This window comes from Ambystoma mexicanum, chromosome 6p (assembly GCF_040938575.1).
Source record: "Ambystoma mexicanum isolate Mex_15411 chromosome 6p, UKY_AmexF1_1, whole genome shotgun sequence".
Classification (NCBI taxonomy): domain Eukaryota; kingdom Metazoa; phylum Chordata; class Amphibia; order Caudata; family Ambystomatidae; genus Ambystoma; species Ambystoma mexicanum.
In genome coordinates, this window is record NC_090935.1 from 340,552,692 (window position 1) to 340,574,719 (window position 22,028).

Consider the following 22,028-nt stretch of genomic DNA (forward strand, 5'->3'; position numbering starts at 1 on the left):
TGATGCAATGTATACAACCTGTAAGATTTTAGAGAGGACAAGTTGACATACCAGCACTCAATGCTACCGTGGACAGCAGTCTAATCAGAGAAGAGGCAGTAGTAGAATTTGAGCTATCTGGTCCCAGGTCTGCCCTCATGAGGTCCAACACATATCATTTTGGACATATTGTACATGTTTCCCTTCACCGTATAAATCCACATTGTGTTCTTTCTTGCTGCTAGAGGTGCTTGTTTAGCAACAATAGCGCTTTGCCTTGTTGCTGTTTTAAAGTTAAATACTGCACTTTCGCATGCTATTTGTTTTCCACCCTTTATCAGGAGATGAAACCTGGCATGTACCTTTGAGCAGCTATCATTTCCTGAGTTTGTATAAGTTGATATTCAGCATGCTACTGCTTCAGAATAGGTATTTGACTTGAATTTAGTGAGTATGGAGGTAGCGCCCCTCATTGCTTTGCAGCAGAACCCTGCAATGGCATTCTATCGTATCTATTGCCATTCGATTGCATGGATGCATTACATTTGCTTTTTCTGCTGAATCAAAATATGCCACTTTTACCGATTCAGACACAACAATATCCGTCTTTCCTTCGATATGCAGTTGCATAGCACTGCCAGCAGAATCTGGCCCCGAGTGTGTGTTATTAAAAGACTGTGCTAATTCAGTGTGGCTCATAGAGAATATGACAGGTCGGCCCTCTGATTACTGAGCTAATTTTAGCTGTGACGGGCATATACAAGGGAGCAACTTTAATAGATTTCCATGAAACAGAAACGATGGGAGTCTGCGCATATATATGATGAAATTCTAGCATGTAACTGCAGACTATGGGCCTGATTTACAAAGCGATTTTCAATTGGAATTTCCCATTGAAAAGCAATTTGTAACTCAGGCTACATCTGTACAATGTGGAAGAACAGGAGAGAGGCAGTCACGGGATCGTACAGAGTCATCGAATGCTGCGACTGGATGGCATACATACATGGCTTGCACGTACACCAATCAGATAGGTGCACACTTCTATGCAACGATGTCCATGTTATATCCATAATTCATAAACAACCTATAATGCCCACATAAATAATTTACATGCCATGCATAACTTGCATTGTCTCTTAGTGCATTTCACAATTCCTTTATATCTGTCACAGAGCCCAGATCAAATAAGACTGTATATTTTTATGGGGATCGAAAAAAATAGTATTGTCGAAGGATTAAGAGCTAAAACTATGGATTTATAGCGAGATAGTGGCCAGTATTTAGAGGGCCAACAGATGCAAAGTCAGATTTTATGTTGAAGGCAAAAAGGATTCTTAAATAGCAGGTTAACAGTGTGATAAAACAAACCTCATGACAGATATCTGGTAATAACATTCTGCCACAGTAAGAAATGGCTAGACTGAGGGCATCAGAATGCCAGTCTAGCCACGTTACAACACTTATCATGCTTAGATAATTTTAAATGCCCAGTAAAAAATGTCATGTCACAGTATGAAATGGCTAGACTAGCTGCACCCAAATGCCAGTCTAGCCACATAATAACACATATAACGGTTTCTTTATCATAAATGCCCAGTACAAAATGCTATGCCATTGGCAGAAAACACAATAACAGTGTAAAACTGAGGACTTCGAATTTTATTGTACTCATTCTAGGGACTGGTAGATACCTCTTATAAAAGGGAAGATGGTCTATCTAGTTTTATCACTCCTGTCAACGTAGGTCACTATTTTGCTGTGGTGGCTGGTGATTTCTTAAATTGTAGGGGCATATATATTTGTCACAAATGAGGGTTTCGGGGTAGTACTCCCGCTGAGAACATTTGTTGAATAATGAGTTACAGTGGTGCAATATACAGCACACATTTTGTGAAAAAATGGGTATCGAAACTGGCAGTTTGCAATTGGTTTTGAAGCATAACACATGTAAAAATCCAACAGATGCAAGTAACCAACAGTGAACAGGAGCATTTACCAATGCACTTTCCTGAGGCCTTTCCCCACAATATATGCCATTAAAAAAAATCATTGTCATACTGGCTGTGCCCATACATGTCCATGATGGATGCACCTATAAATGCCAGTATTCCCATCCAAGAACATACTCCTGTTTGCTTTTTGCGTAAAGTGAATACTTATATGATAAGAAAACATGTCCAAGCTGGCTCTGCCAATATAGGCCAGTACCTGCACATAAGAACATACTCATGATGGCTTGCCACTAAAAATACCATGCCACAGTAAGAAACCATGTCTGACATATAGTAAGACTTATGTTTTTTTTTATCATAGATTCCCAGTAAAAATGCCATGCCACAGTTAGGTATGACTAGTCTGGCTGCACCAAAATGTCAGTGAAGCCATTTAATAGCACTTATGCTTGCTTTATCATAGATTCCTAGTAGACAAAATATAATGCTGTAGCAACAAATGGCATGGCTTGACTGGCTGCACCAAAATCACGGTCTAGCCATGTAATAACAACACATATGCTTGCTTTATCATAGATTCCTAGTAAACAAAATATAATGCTGTAGCAACAAATGGAATGGAAAGACTGACTACACCAAAATGCCAGTCTAGCCATGCAATAACATTTATCATGTTTGCTTTGTCACAAACAATCTGTTATAAAGCAAGCATCATCAATGATCCCTAGTAAAACTGTCATGCCACATTAAGAAAAGGCTAGACTTACAGCACCAAAATGCCAGTCTAGCCACATAACACTACTTATCATGCTTGCTTCATTAAAAAAAGCCACGTACAAAATGCTATGCCATAGGCATAAAACGTAACCAGGCTGGCTGCAGAAATGCAGTCCGGTCTAGTTGTCTTATCATGCAAACAGAATAAGTGTTGTTACACGACTAAACTGGACTGAATTGCTACAACCAGTTTGGTTACGTTTTATGCCTATGGCATGGCATTTCTTTACTGGGCATCATGGATAAAGCATACATGATATTATGTTTGCTTTAAGATTGATGCCAAGTAAAATATAACCTCCCTCCCCTGGCATCCCGAACCAAAGGCCTTCTCGTTGATTTGCAGGGGGGGTTAGGGGAAGGGGTGGGGTGCCCCCCAAATCAGGGACCCTCCCCCCCCACCAGCACTTTAAGCGCTGCTCACTATGCTACTGGTGAGCGAGACTCTTGATTCATTCCCAAATAAAAGGGCAGTTTGCCAGGACAGTGCTCGTGTGCATGCCTCTGATTTGGGGGCACTCCTTGTATCCCCAAATCTAGACAAGCTACCCCTGGTCTTTGATGTAAGAGCATAAGCATTATCTTAAGAAAAGTAATAGCAAAAAATGCATATTTTTATAGTTCTTAAAATTGTTAACCAATATGCCTACTTACCTATGCATGCTTATGATTATATTGCCGTTGTGCATGAGGTAAACATACACTTCTGCCACTTCCTCGTGTTTCAACATACTGAAGGTAAAAAAATAAACTCCTGCAAGAAGATAAATAGCTGGGATCAATTCGTGTTTTACAGGTTTCATCAAGTTTCGCTGTCCTGCAATATGCAGCCTAAGGATTTATTTATGCAACAGATTAACGCAGGCGAGAAATGTGCATTGTGTGTATGCCATCAATGACCAGCAGGGGGAAATGGACTGAATGCTACGTGTTCCTATTTAATATGTTCGTCTATTCAGAATAAAGCTACTGGTGTCGTTATGATTAATGGAAGAGATATATCCAGGCACCTACCACGTCACTGGGCTCACCCATCTTCAGTCAGAGGAAAGAGGAAGGGGGGGGCACTGCAGAACAAGTGCTGTAGATGTGTGATGCTAGCTTAAACAGTATTTGTGAACTGCTATGGTCAACATTTCTGTTGCCTCTTGCCACTGAATGTATCTATATTGACATATTAAGTCATACTAACTGTACCTAGTGTATCCAATCGCTCTCCCACTCACTCTTACTCTGTGCTCTCTTTCTCTCTGTCTCTCTCTGTCTCACTCTTTATCTCTGAATGTGTGTGTGTGTGTGTGCGTGCGTGCGTGCGTGCGTGCGTGTGTCTCTCTCGCAATGCCAGGTGCGCGATTGCTACAGCCAACCCCTACATTGCTGACAGCTGAATGACCATAAGAAAGGAAAAACATATCTTGAGGGGCGGGGTGGATGTGTTTTTTTGCAGAAACAGTTAGTAAAAAAGAACTTTATTTAATTGTGTTAACATAAAAAAATAAAACATTTTTAAACTCTATAATGATCATTTCTAATGATCAAGTCTAGTATGTATTGTAATAATGATAACGTTACACTTCTTGTACTGAACAAAGCATACTATCGAAACCTTCAGCAACCAATCCAATTAATATTCTGACAGAAGGTTATCATTCAAAGAAACGATTGTACTTAACAAAAAATACCCCGATGGGAAAGCAGGAAAGCAGAAAAGGACACATAACACAAGTGAGGGTTACTGCTACTTTGCAAAATCATTTTTGAAACGTAAGAATGACTACAGAACTTTATATTATGACAAGTATAAGTGTGATCCAATGTTTGTGTTGTTGAATCACTAAGTACATAGCACACACACACTGTGCTTGGGACTCCTTTCATTTTTCACAGCACTCACCCGGGTATTTACTGATTCAGAGCTGGATGTGCGATGGAATGGATGCAGCATTGGGCACTCCAGCGGTGTTTGAGGACCATTTGTTGATGACGTTTCCTCTCCTTACGCAAACTTATTTCTAGGTCTCAGGGTAAGGTGGCTGTGCCCATGCTCAGCTCCAAATGCAGAGGCATTAATTAGAGTATTATATTACGCGGCCTGCGGTAGAGGCCGTGTAGTTATGGTTGAGATGCTTAACTCATAGGAAGAGCACTTTTTGTGCAGGTTATACCTTTGGCACCGTTTGACAAATCCTCACCAAATTTTACAATACATGTATATGGTCAACTCAGAATGATTATGCAAAGTTTGGTGAGGTTTCACCAAGCAAAGGAAACGTTATAGGGGGAGGGTGTCCCAAAATTCTTGGAATCGTCATTGACATAATGGAAAAAAAAAAATTTCATGCCCACAGCCCAAACCGCTGGAGAGATTTGCACCAAACTTGCGCTGGGAGAGGCAGCTTGGTCCCGAAAGTGTGTTTTTGCAAATTTGGTGTAAATGTGTCCAGTAGTTTTTTTTTAAAATGGCCAAAACTAGGTTCAAACTAATTTTTGCAAAAAGGTTATTGACCCAATCTTGAATGTTTGTGAAAAGATTGAATGGGTCTTGCCAAGTGGGGGCTAAGTTATATGACTATTTTGTCTATATACATTTTGACACTTTCCAAAAGATAAATCATGGATGGATTAGGCACCAAACGCGTGCAACGAGCATTGGCAAAGACATGAAAGCCTGGTTTTACGAATATGGCCACGTTTTTTGATTTTTTTAAAGTGTCATAATGCAGGCACAAAAATAGTAATATACCTTTGGTGACTGAGGTACAGCCTGTGGCCATACCCAGTGCCAGATTGTCCAGCCAAGGCCCGGTCTATCTGGCTTATGCCCATGACTAAGAGGGACCAGCAATTGGGTTAAAGTGGGCATGACCACCAGGGACTGGCTATGTGGTAAAGTTTTAAAAAATCGGGATAGTTTTGAATGGGAAAAAAAAATTCTGGTTGTGTCTACAGCCCGAAGTGCTGGTCGGGAGTGCAGCAAACTTGCGCAAGGAGCATCAGCAAGGATTTCAAAGCATGGTTTTGCAAATCTGTCCTGCGTTTTATTTTTTCCAAAGTGTCAAAATGTAAGTACAAAAAATTGTGATACAACTGTGGTGCCTGGGCAGTGGGCCTGGTCCTCAGCAAGGACGGATGTGTACTCTGATTTGCTTATTGGGGTATGCGGCATAGCCGAAGCCCTAGGTTTGAATGGGAAAACGAATTCTGCTCACAGCTACAGCCTGAAGTGCTGGACTGGATTACAACAAACCTGCGCAAAGAGCATCAATCAGCAAAGACGTAAAAGCATGCTTTTGCAAATCTGTCTAGTGTTTTATTCATTTTCCAAAGTGTCAAAATGTAAGTACAAAAAATATTGATATAACTCTGGTGCCTGGGCAGTGTGCCTGGCCCCTCGCAAGGAGAAATGTCTACTCTGATTTGCTTATTGGGGCATGCGGCATGGCCGAAGCCCACGCCCCATGGATTGTGGAGACTGGCCATGGCTGGAAGCCATGAGCACTGGCCATTGGCCACATTATGAGGGTATACTTGCGACCATGTCCAGTCTCCAAATCCATGGGGAATTGGCTTTGGCCATGCCCATTCCCACATCAGCAAATCACAGTACACATGTGCATTCGCCGAAGACCAGACCCACTACCCAAACACTATATGTATGTCACTAGTTTTTCTACTTACATTCTTACACTTTCGAAAAACAAAACACAAGACATGTTTCTAAAAACATGCTTTCAAGTCCTTGATAATGCTCGTCACCCATGGTGGTTGTAATCTAGTCCACCATACCAGGCTGTAACTGCAAGCAGAATATTTGTTCCCATTCAAACCTACTGGTTCGGCCATGCCCAAATACGCAAATTACAGTACACATATCTCCTTGCTGACGGCCAGGTCCATTGCCCAGACAGCAATGTTATGTCACAGTGTTTTGTACTTATATTTTGACAATTTCAAATACATAAAACACAGGACATATTTGCAAAACCATGCTTTAAAGTTGTTGCTGACCCTCCTCGTGCATATTTGATGAAATCCCAGCCCGCACTTCAACGTATACCCACAAGCAGATTTCTTTTGCACATTCAAACCTATCCCAATTTCGAAAAACTTTCCCACATAGCCGGTTCCTGTTGGCCATGCCCACTTTAACACCATTGCTGGTCCATCATGGTCATGGCCTGTAGCCAGATTGTCCGGGTCATGGCTAGGACACGGTCAATCTGGTCACTGCCCATGGCCACAGTCAACAAAGGTATATTAGTATTTTTTGTACCTAAATGATGACACTTTTCAAAACATAAAACACACACACATTTACAAACCCATACTTTCGGGTTCTTGCCAATGCTCCTTACTCAAGTTTGCTGCAAGTCCACCCATGTTTTATTTAAAAATGTCAAAATATCCGCACATACAATAGTCATATAACTTAGCCCCCACTTGACAAAATCCATTCAGACTTTGCACATCCATTCAAGGTTGGGTCTATAAACTTTCTGAAAACATTTATCGACATTTGTCTTATGGCAACAGTTATAAGCCATATAAAAATGTTGAGACCCCCCTCCAATTTTGCCCCCTCTTCACAGAATCCCATCAAACTTTGCAAAAACATGCATATCTAGATCTAAGATCTTTTTGCAAACCTTTGTGCAGATTCATAAAATGGCACCTAATTTATAAGCCTTTACAGTATTTTGGGACCCCCTCTCATTTTGCTCCCTCTTGACAAAACAGCACCTTAGCAGAACCATTTGGAACCAGGTCCAGAATTAAATTCCAAAATTTCATGCAGTTTCATTGAGTGGCGCCAAAGTTATAAGGCATCCAAAAACTGCTTTGCCCCAACCCTATAATGCCGAAATAAGCATACATGCCCCCGAACATCTCAGATGTCCACAAACATCACAGGACTACACTGGACTGTTCGCAAACATTGGAGTAGAAAAACACCAGTTTTTTAGTTTTTAAGGTCATAGTCCATCCCATCCTCAGCACCCCTCACGTCCCCAGATATTGTTTGATTAGTTTCACTAGCGCAATGTTGTATTTTTTAATATGTTTTTACCGCAATGTTTGCGGATAATGGTGGCTGACCCCGAATCCAACATGGCGGGCATTTCCTAAAAATATGACGCACCTCACATTTTTTACTGATCAATCAAGGGCGCATCCAATGCCTGTGAACATCACGTTGCCCTATAGGCCAATAGGATGCCCATCTGCGCAGCGCACAGGAAAGTGAGTCCACGAACCAATCTCAGATGTCACTAATTTATTTTACATATGTTTTGGGCATTTAAAAAAAAACGACTGGATTGATATACACCAAATTTTCATAAGCATGCTTTCTGGAACGAGCCGCCGTTCCTGCTGCAAATTTGGTGAAAATCTGTTCAGCGGTTTGGGCTGTAGGCATGATCAAATTATTTTGCCATTGCGTCTATTGGAAAAAACCTCACATTTTGGGCCACCCCACTTAACGAAACCTCACCAAACTTTGCAGAATCTATCTGACGGGGCCATATACTTTTTTTTGCAATGTTCCGTGAGGATTCGTCCAGGGGGTGAAGTTATAAGCTGCCCCAAAAGTGTCTTCCATTAGGCTGAGCCTGGTTAAATTGCTCAACCCATAGGAAAGGCAGTTTTTTCTCCATCAGGTGGCCCTATCAGATCGATCTGGCTAAGTTTGATGAGGTTACATCAAGGGGGGGCAAAGTTATGGGGCCTCCCAAAATTTGTGGTTTTTACATTGACACAATGGAAAAAGGGTTTGCTCACGTCTACAGTCTAAACCACCACACAGATTTTCACCAAATTTGCGACAGGAGTGGTGACTTGGTCCCAAAAGCGTGCTTTTGTAAATTTCGTGCAAATCCGTCCAGTAGTTTTTTAAAAATTACCAAAAAGTAGGTAAAAAAATAGTGATAGAAGGGTTCGGTCCGTGGTCAGGCCACTGATTGGTCCAGAAGGCGGTGTGAGGTCTGCGGACAATGAACGTGCCTACTGATTGCTCAATACAAAATGTGCAGTGTGTCTGATTTTTGGAAACGGCCACCATGTTGGATTCGTGGACAGTGGCCGGCATCCATGAACATCGCAGTAAAAACATGTTAAAAAACACAACATTGCACTTGTCAAATTCACAAAACATTCTCTCGGAAGGTAAGGAGTGATGAGAATTTGATGGGATACGGCCTTAAAAAGTCAAAAAACAGGCAATTTTCTTTCTCAATGTCTGTGAACAGTCCGAGGCAGTCCTGTGATGTCCGCAAACAGGTTAGATTTTTGGGGACACGGATGCTTATTTGTGCATTACAGGGTTGGTAAAAAGCAGTTTTTGGATGGCTTATACCTTTGGCGCCACTCAATGAAACTGCATGAAATATTGGAATGTCATACTGGACCTGATTCTGTATAGTTGTACAAAGTGTGGTGGTGTTTTGTCAAGAGGGAAAAAAATTAGAGGGGGGTCCTAAAATATTGTAAAGACTTATAAATATGGTGCCATTTGACAAATCTGCACAAAAGTTTGCAAAATAGATTTTAGATAAACGTTTTTGCAAGGTTTGGTGGGATTTTGTCAAGAGGAGGCTAAATTAGAGGGGGATTATAACTTTGTTGCTGTTTGACGATTGTGGCAAAGGTTTTCAGAAAGATCAGAGACCCAACCTTGAAGGTTTGTGCAAAGTCTGAATGGATTTTGTCAGGTGGGTGCTAAGTTATATGACTATTGTATGTACATACATTTTGACACTTTCGAAAAAATAAAACAGGGGTGGATTTCCAGCAAACCTGTTTAAGGAGCATTGGCAAGGACCTGAAAGCATAGTTTTGCAAATGTGTCTGTGTTTTAATTTTGACAAGTGCCATAATGTAGGTACAAAAAATAGTGACCGACGCATAGCCTGAGGCCAGATTGTCCGGGTCATGGCATAAGTGTAGATGAGAAGCTGTATACCTCTACAAGAGATCCCGCGCCCCTTCCTCCTATGTGTTGGAAACATGAGAGTGTGCCATGTTTGACACCAGTCGTTGTACCAATACCGCAGCGTGTGTTCAAAAGAAGATACCCATTGAAACAACCCTACTGAATGTATCCCCGAAATGATGACAAACTAAAGGAGGAACCCCCTGAAGGAATATGAGAAAGAGCAGAGAAAAAAAGCTAGTGATGTCATAAAAAGTATGTATGATGTCCCGAGATACTGACTGAAGAGGATGTAGAGATCCTAAAGAAGCTAATAATGAAGTAAAGAATCAAGTGAACACTTAAGTACAAAAAGAAGATTACACATGCACAAAGTGCTGCAGAATATAGATGTACGGATGCTGAAACACAAGGTAGATTTAGGGGCCGATTCATGGAACAAATGTGCGCCAAAAATCTTGGCGCAAGCGTGAAAAAGCAAGAGCATGCGCGTGTTTACTGCGAATGCGTGCCAAATCCGAGTGTGTCGCGCATGGGCGCACACGTCACAGCAACATCCTGAACGCTGTGTGCGACGCGCACAGCGAAAGCGCACAACGTCGGCGCACACACCAAAAAGGGGACGGGACACGCAGCGTAACACACGGATTGGGGAACAACGTGTGAAAAAGAAGGCGTAACTGGGGAAGTACTGCAGGGAAATACACAGAACGCCCAAACGCAAGCGAACAATGCGTATTCATGGAATCGAATACGGGAAACCTGCGCACACTAAAAGAAGCGCACAGGTGTCAATATGTCTGCCACATGAAGGCAGGCGGAAGCGTCCCCGTGCGCAGTATAAAAGTGCACGCAAACAACAAACACATATACACAGCTACGATGAATGCCCCATTTGTCGCAGCACTGATCGTGGGACAACGCAGCAGGAGGAGAATAGCCAGGCGCTGCATTTATTTGCCCCGGACCAGCCTTTTTGGGATGCCTGACAACCAGGTCTATGGCAGGTATAGGCTTCCACCAAGTATCATCCTAGACCTGGTCAGGGAGTGGGAAGATGACCTTACATCCCACACCCTGTGCTCCCAAGCATTGAGCCCCTTGGAGAAGGTGCTCAATGTCCTGCATTCTTTGGCCACTGGGTTATTTCAGCGGACAACTGCCATAGTGGGGGGGGGACTCACAGGCCACGCAGTCACGCTGCCTACACCAGGTGTTGGCAATCATGACTGCGCGCCCCTCAGTCCTCAGGCACATATACATGCCCAGAACACCCGCAGAAATGCAGGCCATGGTCCAGGACTTTTACAGGGTGGCACACTTCCCCAAAGTGCTCAGTGCCATAGATTGCACCCATGTGGCCTTCCGTCCACCTAGGGCCACTGAGCACATCTATCGAAACCGCAAGCACTGGCATTCCATCAACGTGCAGGTTGTATGCGATGCCAAGGGAATCATCACATCTGTTTATGCAAACTACCCTGACTCAACCCATGACAGTTTCATATACAGAATGTCCACCCTGAGCTGGGCCCTGGAAGCTGGGAAGCATGGTGACACATGGCTCCTAGGTGAGTACAAATGCCTGTGCACATGCATGCATGTCACACACAGACAAATACACAAACTCAACTAATCACAACCATTATCACCTCCCCAGGGGACAGTGCCTACCCTCTGAGCAACCACATGATGACGCCAATCCGGAAACCCACCACACCACACCACCCCAGGTAACATAAAACGCAGCCCATATTGCAACCAGGGCCATAGTGGAGCACACATTCGGAGTGCCCAAGTCACGCTTCCGCTCCCTTGACCACTGTGGCAGCCAGCTACTATATGCACCCCCAGTAGTGTGCAGGATCATTATGGCAGCATGTGTCCTGCACAATGTTGCAACACGACGGGATGTACCGGTGGACATGGTGGTGCCCCCACATCCCCAACCACAGGCACAGACACTGCCCATGGGAGGGGAAAGGGCATGTGGCAAGGCAGCCCGGACCCAGCTTGTGGCCACATTTTTCACCTAAACTCCCACCCCTGCGCAGTGCACACAGGCCTGGCACATACCAGGTGACAATCGATGATGACAAAGAGATAGTCAACTGTCACAACCTTACCACCCTGAGAATGTTGCCACGGAAGTGCTACATTGTATTAATCCCTAGCTACTTAAACATAAAACCAATCCTGTGTGACCAAAAGGAACACATGCAAGGTGTATATCACACCACCCCCTGCAAAACAGGCCATGACAATCACTGGTATGTCACCCAAACCCTCCCAACCCACATCACCCTTGTCTGCCACACCATGACATGGCATGCAACAGCAAAAGCCCAACACATGACCAATAAGATACAAAGTGACATGTGATAAATGGAAAGTGGCCCGGGACAATGACGCCTGACATGGAATCAGATGAAATGACTGACCAACAACCTCCCACGCATACCAAGTCATACACAAATGCTTTCCACCAGTGGTAGCATGAACAAAAGACTGAATGCCAGTTCACATGCACATTGGGAAAGCCAAAATTGCTACTCCCTAATCCGTGTACTGTGTGTGTCTCCTGCAACACACTGCTCAACACACAGCACAGTGAGCAGCCATTGTGTTGGGGATACGTCTTGAGCATCACATCAAAATGACAAACAAAATAAACAACCTATTGACTCATGTACACAATCCCCAAATGGCAATTGATCATGCGCTGCTGGGACACAGCGTGCCCGAGAAGGCAATCTGTGTGCACCTGTGGGCATGGAAGGGTGGTTGTACGTGTGATGGTGCATTGTGTAACTGTGTGTGTCAGTAGGGACATGCACTCAATATATGCATGTGAAATCAAGTGACCCTCAGTGTCCTGTACACATCACATGCCAACATTGCCCATGTGTACACCCAAGCATGTCAAACCACAACAATCCCCTGACACTTGAAAAGTAAATACAACACAGGAACAGCCATCGACCAGCAGAACACATCATGTACATAGTACCCCACAATGACATTGTCAGAGAGTGCCCAAACATGTAGCCCAGACTTACTGTCCAACAACAAAAGGCCCTCCCTCATTTACACATCACCATGACCATCTGAACAACTGTGTCTGGGGTATGTAGCCTTCTTCCTTCTAGTCTACCTGGCTAACGGATCCCCTATCCCTTGGTCTTCATGTTCCACCTTGCGTGTAAATAGGGTCCAGCCCCTCAGAGGCCTCCTTGACTGGTAAAAATACCAAATCGCAGAGAACTCCAAGGAGCCAAACCCCCAAACTCCAGTAGATGACTTGAAGTAGAAAAAAATGTCCAAGCACATGTACAAGCAGAATGATAGAACTACCAAGGTAGCACAGTTCAACAGGATGGTTCAACAGGATGGGTACCTTTTTCAGGACACAATATGCAATGACGATGCAACAACTGATGGATAGTGTCACAGCTCCGGTCTCCAGGCGCAGGAGTGGCACGAACCAACCACCCCCTCCGTGGTCTGGGCACCTGCAAGGTAAAACTTACACAGGCCTCCGAGACCCTGGCGGGGAAAGAGGGTCAGGGATCTGTTGTTTGGACAGGCATTGGAATTCAGGATAACCGGAAAGAGGGGCAGGAGAGGGGAGTTGGATTGGCAAGGGAAAGTAGGCAAAATACAAAATACAACTATTGACAATAACACATACTCAATCAGAGAAACCATGTTCTACATGCAAATTATACTAAATGAGTCAAATTCAAGACAAAGAGAGACTTATCTCTGGGGTGAGTGCTGACCTCCTGCCTGCGCACTCTCAGGTCCGGTAACAGGATCAGTTCAATGCTGCAAAGAGAGCATGAGTTACTAATCTGTGTGTGTTTACAACACACACACACCATTAATGCACCAAATTAAGTGACTTCTCCACAAACAAACACTCTTGTCTGCTGCTTTGTACGTATATGTTAGTTTGCCCCCGTGATGGTTCATACACTATCAATGCAGTAAGGCAGGCGCACATGGGCGCGCAATAAATAGAAGACCAATTTGTCAAGAAACACACATGATAGAATGGTCCCTGGGTGAGCTGCTAGGCACGGATAGCGAGGTGTGACTTCAGTACAAGTCGTGTTCTGGCAGCCGTGGATTTCAATAGGTAGTGCACATGGCAATTTGCACATGCAAATGATATGCAATGAACTCGAGTCTGTGCCTCGCTGGGTGCCCCTGTGCGCTGCATTATTTTCTGGCTAGGAACGCTACTGCGCTAATAACTTAGCTTCTATGGAGCAGGGGGGAGTCGAAGATATGTGCGACGGCCCCTGCGTGTGCCACTGTACTGTGCGCTTCTACAACAATGCCTGGCCAAACTCCCCAGCACTGACGCTACTTAGCATGCATGTGCAAGTGGCCTGGTGGAAGGTTGGCTACGGTGTGGCCCCTTGTGCTGCTCACCTTGCTTGGAGCTCCTGGAAACACGTCTGCTTCTGTCAGACGTCTGATCACAAGCCCTGTGCTTCTGCTTGCGCACACATGCGCACATCTGCACCACCGAACGTGGCCAGGTGTCAGCAGTACTTGGCACTGTGTCGGCTGGGAAAGGTAGTCTGGAGGCTCATTTTCCTGCAGTGTCTTCTTGCTGGTTGTTACTGGGCCATGTTTGAGACCTACATCCGAACTCCTCCCACCATCAGTGTGACTTTGACAGGCATCTGATTTGCAGGCTACTGTCTACAGCATGAAGTGCATCAAGGACATATACAGGCAAGAAAAGAACATACATCACAATCCCCATAAATTAATGGAGATATCAATCATGTACTACCCAAATTGATTACAGACATGCCATGGATAAAACCCACTTAATCCCCACTAGGGCTGTTAACACAAGTAGTACAGCAGCAGACAGGCCACAGATATGAGGAAGGTCAAATGCCCTTGTGTAAATGACTGCAACACAAAACCATCCTTGCAAGCCCATGGATACACCGAACCATCCTTGCGAGCCCATGCATAAGGGAAGCAGGAGTGGCCTATGTGAGTCAGGACCCCAAGCTGCAAAAACATACATGACAAGTTTGAAGGGCCCTGCTGGAACAGACAGTGGATGCTTTCAAAAGCCACAAAGCACCACACCGTCACATGAATGCACAATAGACAAGCAATTTTAAACTATATTAACTAATTAAACTAAATAAAAAAACTATATTACCTATTTAAACTACCTATGAAAAACCATATTAACAAATTAAACTAACTAACTAACTACAGAAATGGCCACCTACGGCCCGGGGGTGGAGGCACCCAGGAGGGAGGAGGTACAGTGTGCACCTCAACACGCACATGCGATGATGTTGAGACAAAAAAAAACGCCTGCACAGCCCGACCTGTGTGGGAGGTAACTCGTCGTCCTCATCACCCTCTGGCTGAAAAGGTTGACGTGGCACGGTAGCCTTACCACGCCTAGGCGCATCTTGCCCCTCATCGGCAGCAAGTCTGTGGGATGGGTGAGCCTGGTTCTGTGCGGCGATGACACGTATGTAAGCATGTAGAACCTCACGTGATATGCGTGCTTCCTCTTGCAAGGTAACACGTGTAACACAGAGTTCTTCCTGCATGGCCTAGCTGGACAACTGGTACACCTCCCGGCAAGCACGAAGCTCAGCCGAGATGGTATTCTCTAGCTGCTCCAACCTCTCATCTGACCGCGTCCTCTGGGACATCAAGAGCACAGCCAGAGTAGATTTGAGGGATTCATAGTCAACCCTCATGGCCTCCATGTGTGCCTCTTCGTGAGCAGCAATTGCTTGACGCAAAGACACCATTTCAGCCCGGCGTGCCCTGTCTGAGGCCACCATGCCCAGCCTGAGCGAGCAGGCCGTGGACTGTGCCACCCGCTGCTGGAGTTCCACCTGCCTAGCAGGGTGTAGCACGGATTGCGCCACACGTTCCATGCTCTCAGCGATGTTATCAATTGCTGCCCCATGGTGTTCTGAATTGGCAATCATGGCTTGCTCCCACTCAGTATACCCCTTTGGCACATGGCCACTGTGTTGCTGGGCTTGACACCTGCGGGGCCCAAGGAGCCGACATCCTTGTTGGGTTGGAACCACCCGCGGCTGCAGGACTACATTCCTCCATTGACGTGATGCCCCAGGCACATCAGCAACTGGAGTGGAGGGTGACCCTGCATCCCGATCCACCACAGGCGGGGGTCCCACCACCGTCTGGCCCCCAGTGCAGGTGTCGCGGACAGAGGAGCATCCACATCAGAATCACTCACCCCTGACGAATGGACATCCATCTCGACATTGTCGTCAGAGTGATCATCCGGGCTAGACTCATTGCCAGCCGTAGACAAGATGGTCTGTAACACAAGTGGGTTCTCGTGGTCTAACACCCCACGACCCCCACTTGTGCTGGGTTGCTGGTGTGATAGCAACCCTGTGCCTGGCATGACAACACCATCCTCTGGCTCCATTGCGTCATACTCTGAAAAGTGGAGAAAAATTAAGATTAGTACACATGTCAGAAGCACATAACACACACACATAGACATCACATAGGCAGCCAACACATGAAGCAGACATGTCACACACGAATGAGAACTTGGCATGCATCCAGTGCCCTTGATATGCAAACATATCCCAAAAGCATAAATGGATGTGTCTAAATAGCAAAGCCTACACAAGTACAAAATGTAGTATATGAACTCCATCAGACACCACCTCTGTCAGGCACATGTCACAGGCAGAAAAGACAGATGGCAACTAAGAGATGCAACACACCATAAGCATTTCTGAACTGCAAATTCACTACTGCTGCAAGTGAATCCGAACACACAATGAAACAGGTAACATGCATGTAGACATGCATCACTAAAGCATCATCATCAATATAGCTACATCCATCTGCAGCTCGGCCCATACCGAGTGGCATGGGCCATGTAGATATAGAGAATGTCCCAAGCAAAGCAAGGGCCTACAACCAGGCATGAGGGACCATAATGCTGAGTACCGTCTGAGCTGCAGGACATGAGGCCTCCACAACACCCCTCAGGGCCCGATTGAGCACATTGGGCTATGAATGTGCCCTATTACATCATTCCTTGTGGAAATCTCCACGCCCAGGATCCACCATAGAAGCTAAGTGGGCCTGGGCATACACATATTGCACAACAGTGAACCTTTGGGATCATGCCAGTTCCACATAACATGCGCAATGCAGACCATGTGTACGTTACCCACTATCTACATGAACAAGTCCATTATGATGTCTATCAATAAACATGAAGGCAGTGCAAGGGCAAGTTCAGGCATCACGTGAAATGTGCATGCAATGGGTTACATGGCTACAAGGAAACCCCCCACCCCCCTAAGTGAAAATGCAGGGAGGCATTGCATGTCAGTGAAAGGGTATCCAGAGACCTGTGTATTGGCAGACAGTGTTGACTAGCGTCAATTGCATCATCTGAGTCAACTGACAACACAGCAGATGATGATCGGATAGTAAGCAGGACACATGATGAACCCTCAGTAGTACACCCATGTGTGCAGAAGCCACTACACCAGTTGAACAGAGTCAGTGGGCCTGAAACAGGGGGAGGCCTGTGCCCCACACAGACTGTGACACCCTAAACCTGTGTGTGATGATGGACTGAGCCTGAGTGGGCATGGAATGCATGATCAAATGCCATGAAATATAGGTCATCCTGGACACGTACTACAATGATCATCCTGTCAAGGATACATAGGGGCATGCATGGAATGCACATGGAGCATGAATGTGCACTCATGTCCCTGGGGAGACTCTGCCATCTGCACAGTCCAAGTGAGACACCCTTCATCAAGGACAGAGGATGCACCCCACTGTATGTGTCTGGCAGGTTGGCTGGTGGAAGTTTGCATGTACACAGGAGCCTTGAACAGGCCATTGCAGTATGCCAACATGATGCACACCAGTGCCATGGTGAAATTGGGGTGCTGGGGGGATGCCTACGTGGAGTACCCGCATGCAGGCAGAAGACACATGCACATCAGTCATGCAATGACATATTCCCAGTGCTGAGAGGAAAGACACCCCAGGCTACATGCAGAAGGGCCAGTGAGCTGGAACATGGACCGGAGGGGCAGCCGGGTGAGTAGCATGTGAGTAGGGTGCAAGGGTGGTGATGAGGACAGTCCCCGTCTGCTCTACATGTCCAGCATCCTGCACAGCTGGCACGCATCAGTGAAGCATTGCATGATTTGCACATGAGAACCATGTACATATGACATGTAGTGGCAGCCAAGCACAACACATCACACAAGCAGACCACACATGGCCTCGACAAACACACAACAACACTCACTGGACGGGGCATCAAAGTCCAGCATCTCTCCAACTCCTTCGACCATTCCTGCCGGTATGAACTCTGCAGCAACTGACTCGTGTGAAGCAGGTCTTCCTCCTCAGGTGGTAGCCCACTGCCAGTCACCAGAGTCATGTTGTAATTAGAGGCATGCTTCGCCTTAGCACTGCGTTTGAGGTCATCCCAACGCTTTTTGTACTCTTGAGCTGTGCACACCTCATGGCCGAATGCACTCACACAATCCGCAACTTGCTTCCAGTGGGACATACGATGGGCAGGCGTAGTTTGACAATTCGACCCCACCAGCATATCACGGTTGTGGTCCCGCACGTAGTCCACAAGGAAGTCCAGTTCCTGCACACAGAAAGGCTTCTTCTTTGACGTGCCAGAGGCCGGAGCTGTGTCTGGGTCCCAGACTCTACTGCAGGTGCAACCTTCCTCCTCTTGGACAGTGGTCCAGACCCTGGCTGGCAAATGCCCCCCTGATCAGTATGGGCTGTGGCGCTGGTGGATTGAACCGAGGGAGTGGCAGGTGGAACAAGGACGGAAGCCCTGACTTGCTTCAGTGGCTGCTGGGTGCCCTGGAATGGACCCTGCGCAGCAACATCCGCTGTGCCAGGGTCATTGACCGGGACTGTCCTGGATGGTAGACTCACAACCGGGGTGGTGTTGGCTGCATCTGCCCATGCACTTGCCAACACCTGGCTGGTCGGGGCAGTGGATGACATTACTGCCCCAGGGACACGTGCCTCGGTCAGGGCAGCCCTGAGTGCACATATGTTGTGCCTCCTGACCTCCTGTAAATCTTCCAGGGACTCTTCAGGTGCCAATGCAGCCTGCGCTGGCAGACCCTGAGCCTGGGTGGTGGTGTCCACAGCTGCACCTGCAGCTACCACTACCCTAGGGCCGTGGCAGTCGATGAAACGGACTGCCGGATCACATGGGCATCAGTGTCAGATGCAAGAACTGCATCTCCTGGAGCCACAGGGGGTGGTGGCATGACTGCACCAACACGTGGCACAACATTGTGCCGAAGTGGTGCACCCCTGCCTCTTCCCCCTCTACAGCCACCCTGGACACCCTGGTGTGCCCCTACTCCCTGGTCACCCCGGCCATGTCCCTGACCACGCCTGCCACATGGAGTACGCACAGCTGAGGTGCCCCTCACCTTTCGTGGCCTCCCAGCCATGGCACAGATGTAGTAGTGCCGGCACAGATGTAGTAGTGCCAATGGTAGGTGTACCCGACAATTGTCCTGGGCAATTGGGGCGAAGGGGGTGGGATACAAGATGTTAACAGCACCCCTGCACCTGCAAGGCTGTATGTGACCCTGGTGATAAAGTGACGGGACACGCAAGACCCAGGCACCCCAAAACTGCAGTAAAACCGTGCACGCAACCCCCAATAGCCCACGTGTGTGGAATTAACCTCCCATAGTACGCGGTGGCACCCAGGGACACGTAAAACACATACGCGTGGGACACGCAGGCTACTATGACCCCGAAAATGGGTACGCGATACACAGGGGCACCCGCAGTGGGAAAAATAGCATGCGTGACTCACCGTCAGACCAGCGTGATAATCGAAAACACGCATAGCCAATTCCCCCGCCAAAAGAAGAGATATGTCCTTGATCCGCTGTGAAGTTGTGATGGTGCGCAAAACAACACGAAGTAGCAACACACATGTCAGTCTCCACGAAAGGCATGTACAGCGAACTGCTGGCCCCGCTCACCTTCAACCCGTGCTGAGGGAAACGCCTGTGCGCATCACTTTTCTTACACGCTTAGGCCCTTTCCTCGGATTACACACATTAACCCACGTATGTGATTTTTCTGCACGTGCAGATGCACCCATGCTGAGGGAAACACCTGTGCATATCACGTCACATATGCGCTTATGCGCTAAGAGCCTTTCCTCAAATTACACGCTGACGTGTGCTTTCTTCACGTGCCAAATCACTCTGTATCAAGCTGGTCACGCGACAACACACAGAAGACCACGCTCCTGCCCAGAAGGCCATTTTCCTGCCCCCCAGATTCCCAAGCACACTCCCACCTGCCATCTGCTGCTGCCTGCCTGACTGCTGGCCACGTGCCCTACTATTTGGTGCCAGCACGTCAGCCATCTGCAGGGGTCCAGTTGCTGCGACCACCCCTGCTGGAACAGAAGACTCCTGACTGGTATTCCATCGCTCCACAGCCCAGCCCAAGGACCCAGTTGCCCACCTACACCTGCCTCGGGGGTTGCCATGTCCGACACAACACCATCTGGCACCAGTGGCAACCCCCCAGCAGAGAGGCAGAGGGCTGCCAGCTTCAGTGCCAATGAAGTTGGCATCCTGGTGGAGCAAGTCCTGGGGCATTATGATGCCCTCTTTGGAAGTTTGCGCGCCGACAATGAAGGACGGAAGAGGATCTGGAAGGACATTGTGACTGCCATCAACGTGGAGGGGGTGTCAGCCCGCAACATGCAACACGTCTGTTAGCGCTGGGAGCACTTCAGGTCCAGGACCCTCAGCAAGGCCCGGCGCCTCTTGAAGGCAGCGGATGCTGAGGGGTGTCGGGTCCACCTTACCAACATCCAGATGACGGTCCTGGAAAGCATAGACCCAGCGCTCCACCTCCAGATCCTTCAGAGGCAGACCCGTCCGGAGTTGAGCGGTAAGTGTACATGCGTACTGATTGGACGCTGTGCATGTTGAGGTGTGCCAGGAGTGTGCAGGTTGGACATATGTCTTGAAAGGCCCATGTATGGATGTGTATGTACTGGGACATGAGCCTGCTGCATGTGACTCCAGTCATGTGTGAGGCACATCAATGGTGTATGTGTTCAAAAGCATGGTACCCAAATGCATGTGTGGGTGCAAACATGTTTAGATTTCTGTGTATGTACTGTGGCATGGTTGTGGTGTGACACATGGATCCTGGTTCCACCTTCATGTATGTGCACAATGTACATGTGCGTGTGTGTTTATTTGACATGTGTGCCAGTGTGATACACCATGGATGCATGTGACACCGACATGTAGGAGGCTGATTGGCAGATGTGACATGATGCCCATGATTTCACTGCGATAGGTGGTGGAGATGTACAGATGCATGTATGTCTGGTGGCATGTGTGCATGTGTTTGGCACTCCCCGTGTTGCATGTGACGTCAGGCTAACCTTCGGATGCAAATGCTGTTGTATGTGTATGGCTGGTGCTGCCTGTTGCAACATTCCTGTGAATTTGCGCATGTGTGTGGGTTCAAATGATATGTGTGTTGGGGAGTGTGATGCCATGTGTGAAGTTTGACACTGCCACTCATGTGCAACTGTCATGTGTGTATCAGACCATTGTACAGTGCCCTGATGCCTGTGTTCTGTCTCTCCCTGTCTGCAGCATCAACTGATGAAGAGGGCGGAGACAGTGCTGTGGTGCACAGCGGCAGGGATCCCACCGCCAGCCAGAGACGCAAGGCCCAGCTCCCCTCCCATGTTGTCATCTCGTTGGGGAGTGAGGAGTCTGGTGCCGTGTCCGTGGCCACAGCTGCCGAGGGTAGCTCCAAGAGGCGCAGGTCGGAGGTGGACTCCTCGGCAGCAGAAGGAGCAGCTGAGACCCCACAGGGGCCTACGGAGGAAGATGGCACGGAGTCATCCAGGTCGGTGGGGGGTTTGGTTGAGGAGGAGGCCGTGGAAGGGCCACACACAGGGGGTTTGGAGGGGGGATTCCACTGGTGCTAGTGGTGCAGTCCAGGGGCAGGGACAGAAGGCAGCACAGGTGGCCGCGGAGGTGCCTGTGTGCAAACCTGTCCCCGATCCTCTGACTGCATCATCCCGCACCAGCAGGGATGCCTTCGTCCAGACCCGTTTTCAGCGAGGGGATCCGCGAACAACAACAACTGGCCTTCCCCCTGCAGACGTGGCAATCCGGGACCGTGTTGAGCCTGTCCTGGCTGGGTTGGCATTGCGTCAACTTGGCATCTGGGATAACGTGCAGGGTTCTCGTGAGGACGCTGCACATTATTTCAGATGCCTTGTTGACCGCGTCGACTGACTAGGAGGGATC

At 47.4% G+C, this 22,028-nt stretch overlaps 1 protein-coding gene across 2 annotated transcripts in view; it reads right to left on the minus strand.

Annotated features, from left to right (window-relative positions):
* The window catches only part of C1QTNF3 (C1q and TNF related 3), an 868,328-nt gene that overhangs the window by 154,776 nt on the left and 691,524 nt on the right, over nt 1-22,028 (minus strand). For both annotated transcript variants that reach the window (XM_069627099.1, XM_069627098.1), the window contains exon 5: nt 3,366-3,465. In XM_069627099.1, the coding sequence (XP_069483200.1) occupies nt 3,366-3,465 (100 nt within the window). The remainder of the gene's footprint in view (nt 1-3,365; nt 3,466-22,028) is intronic.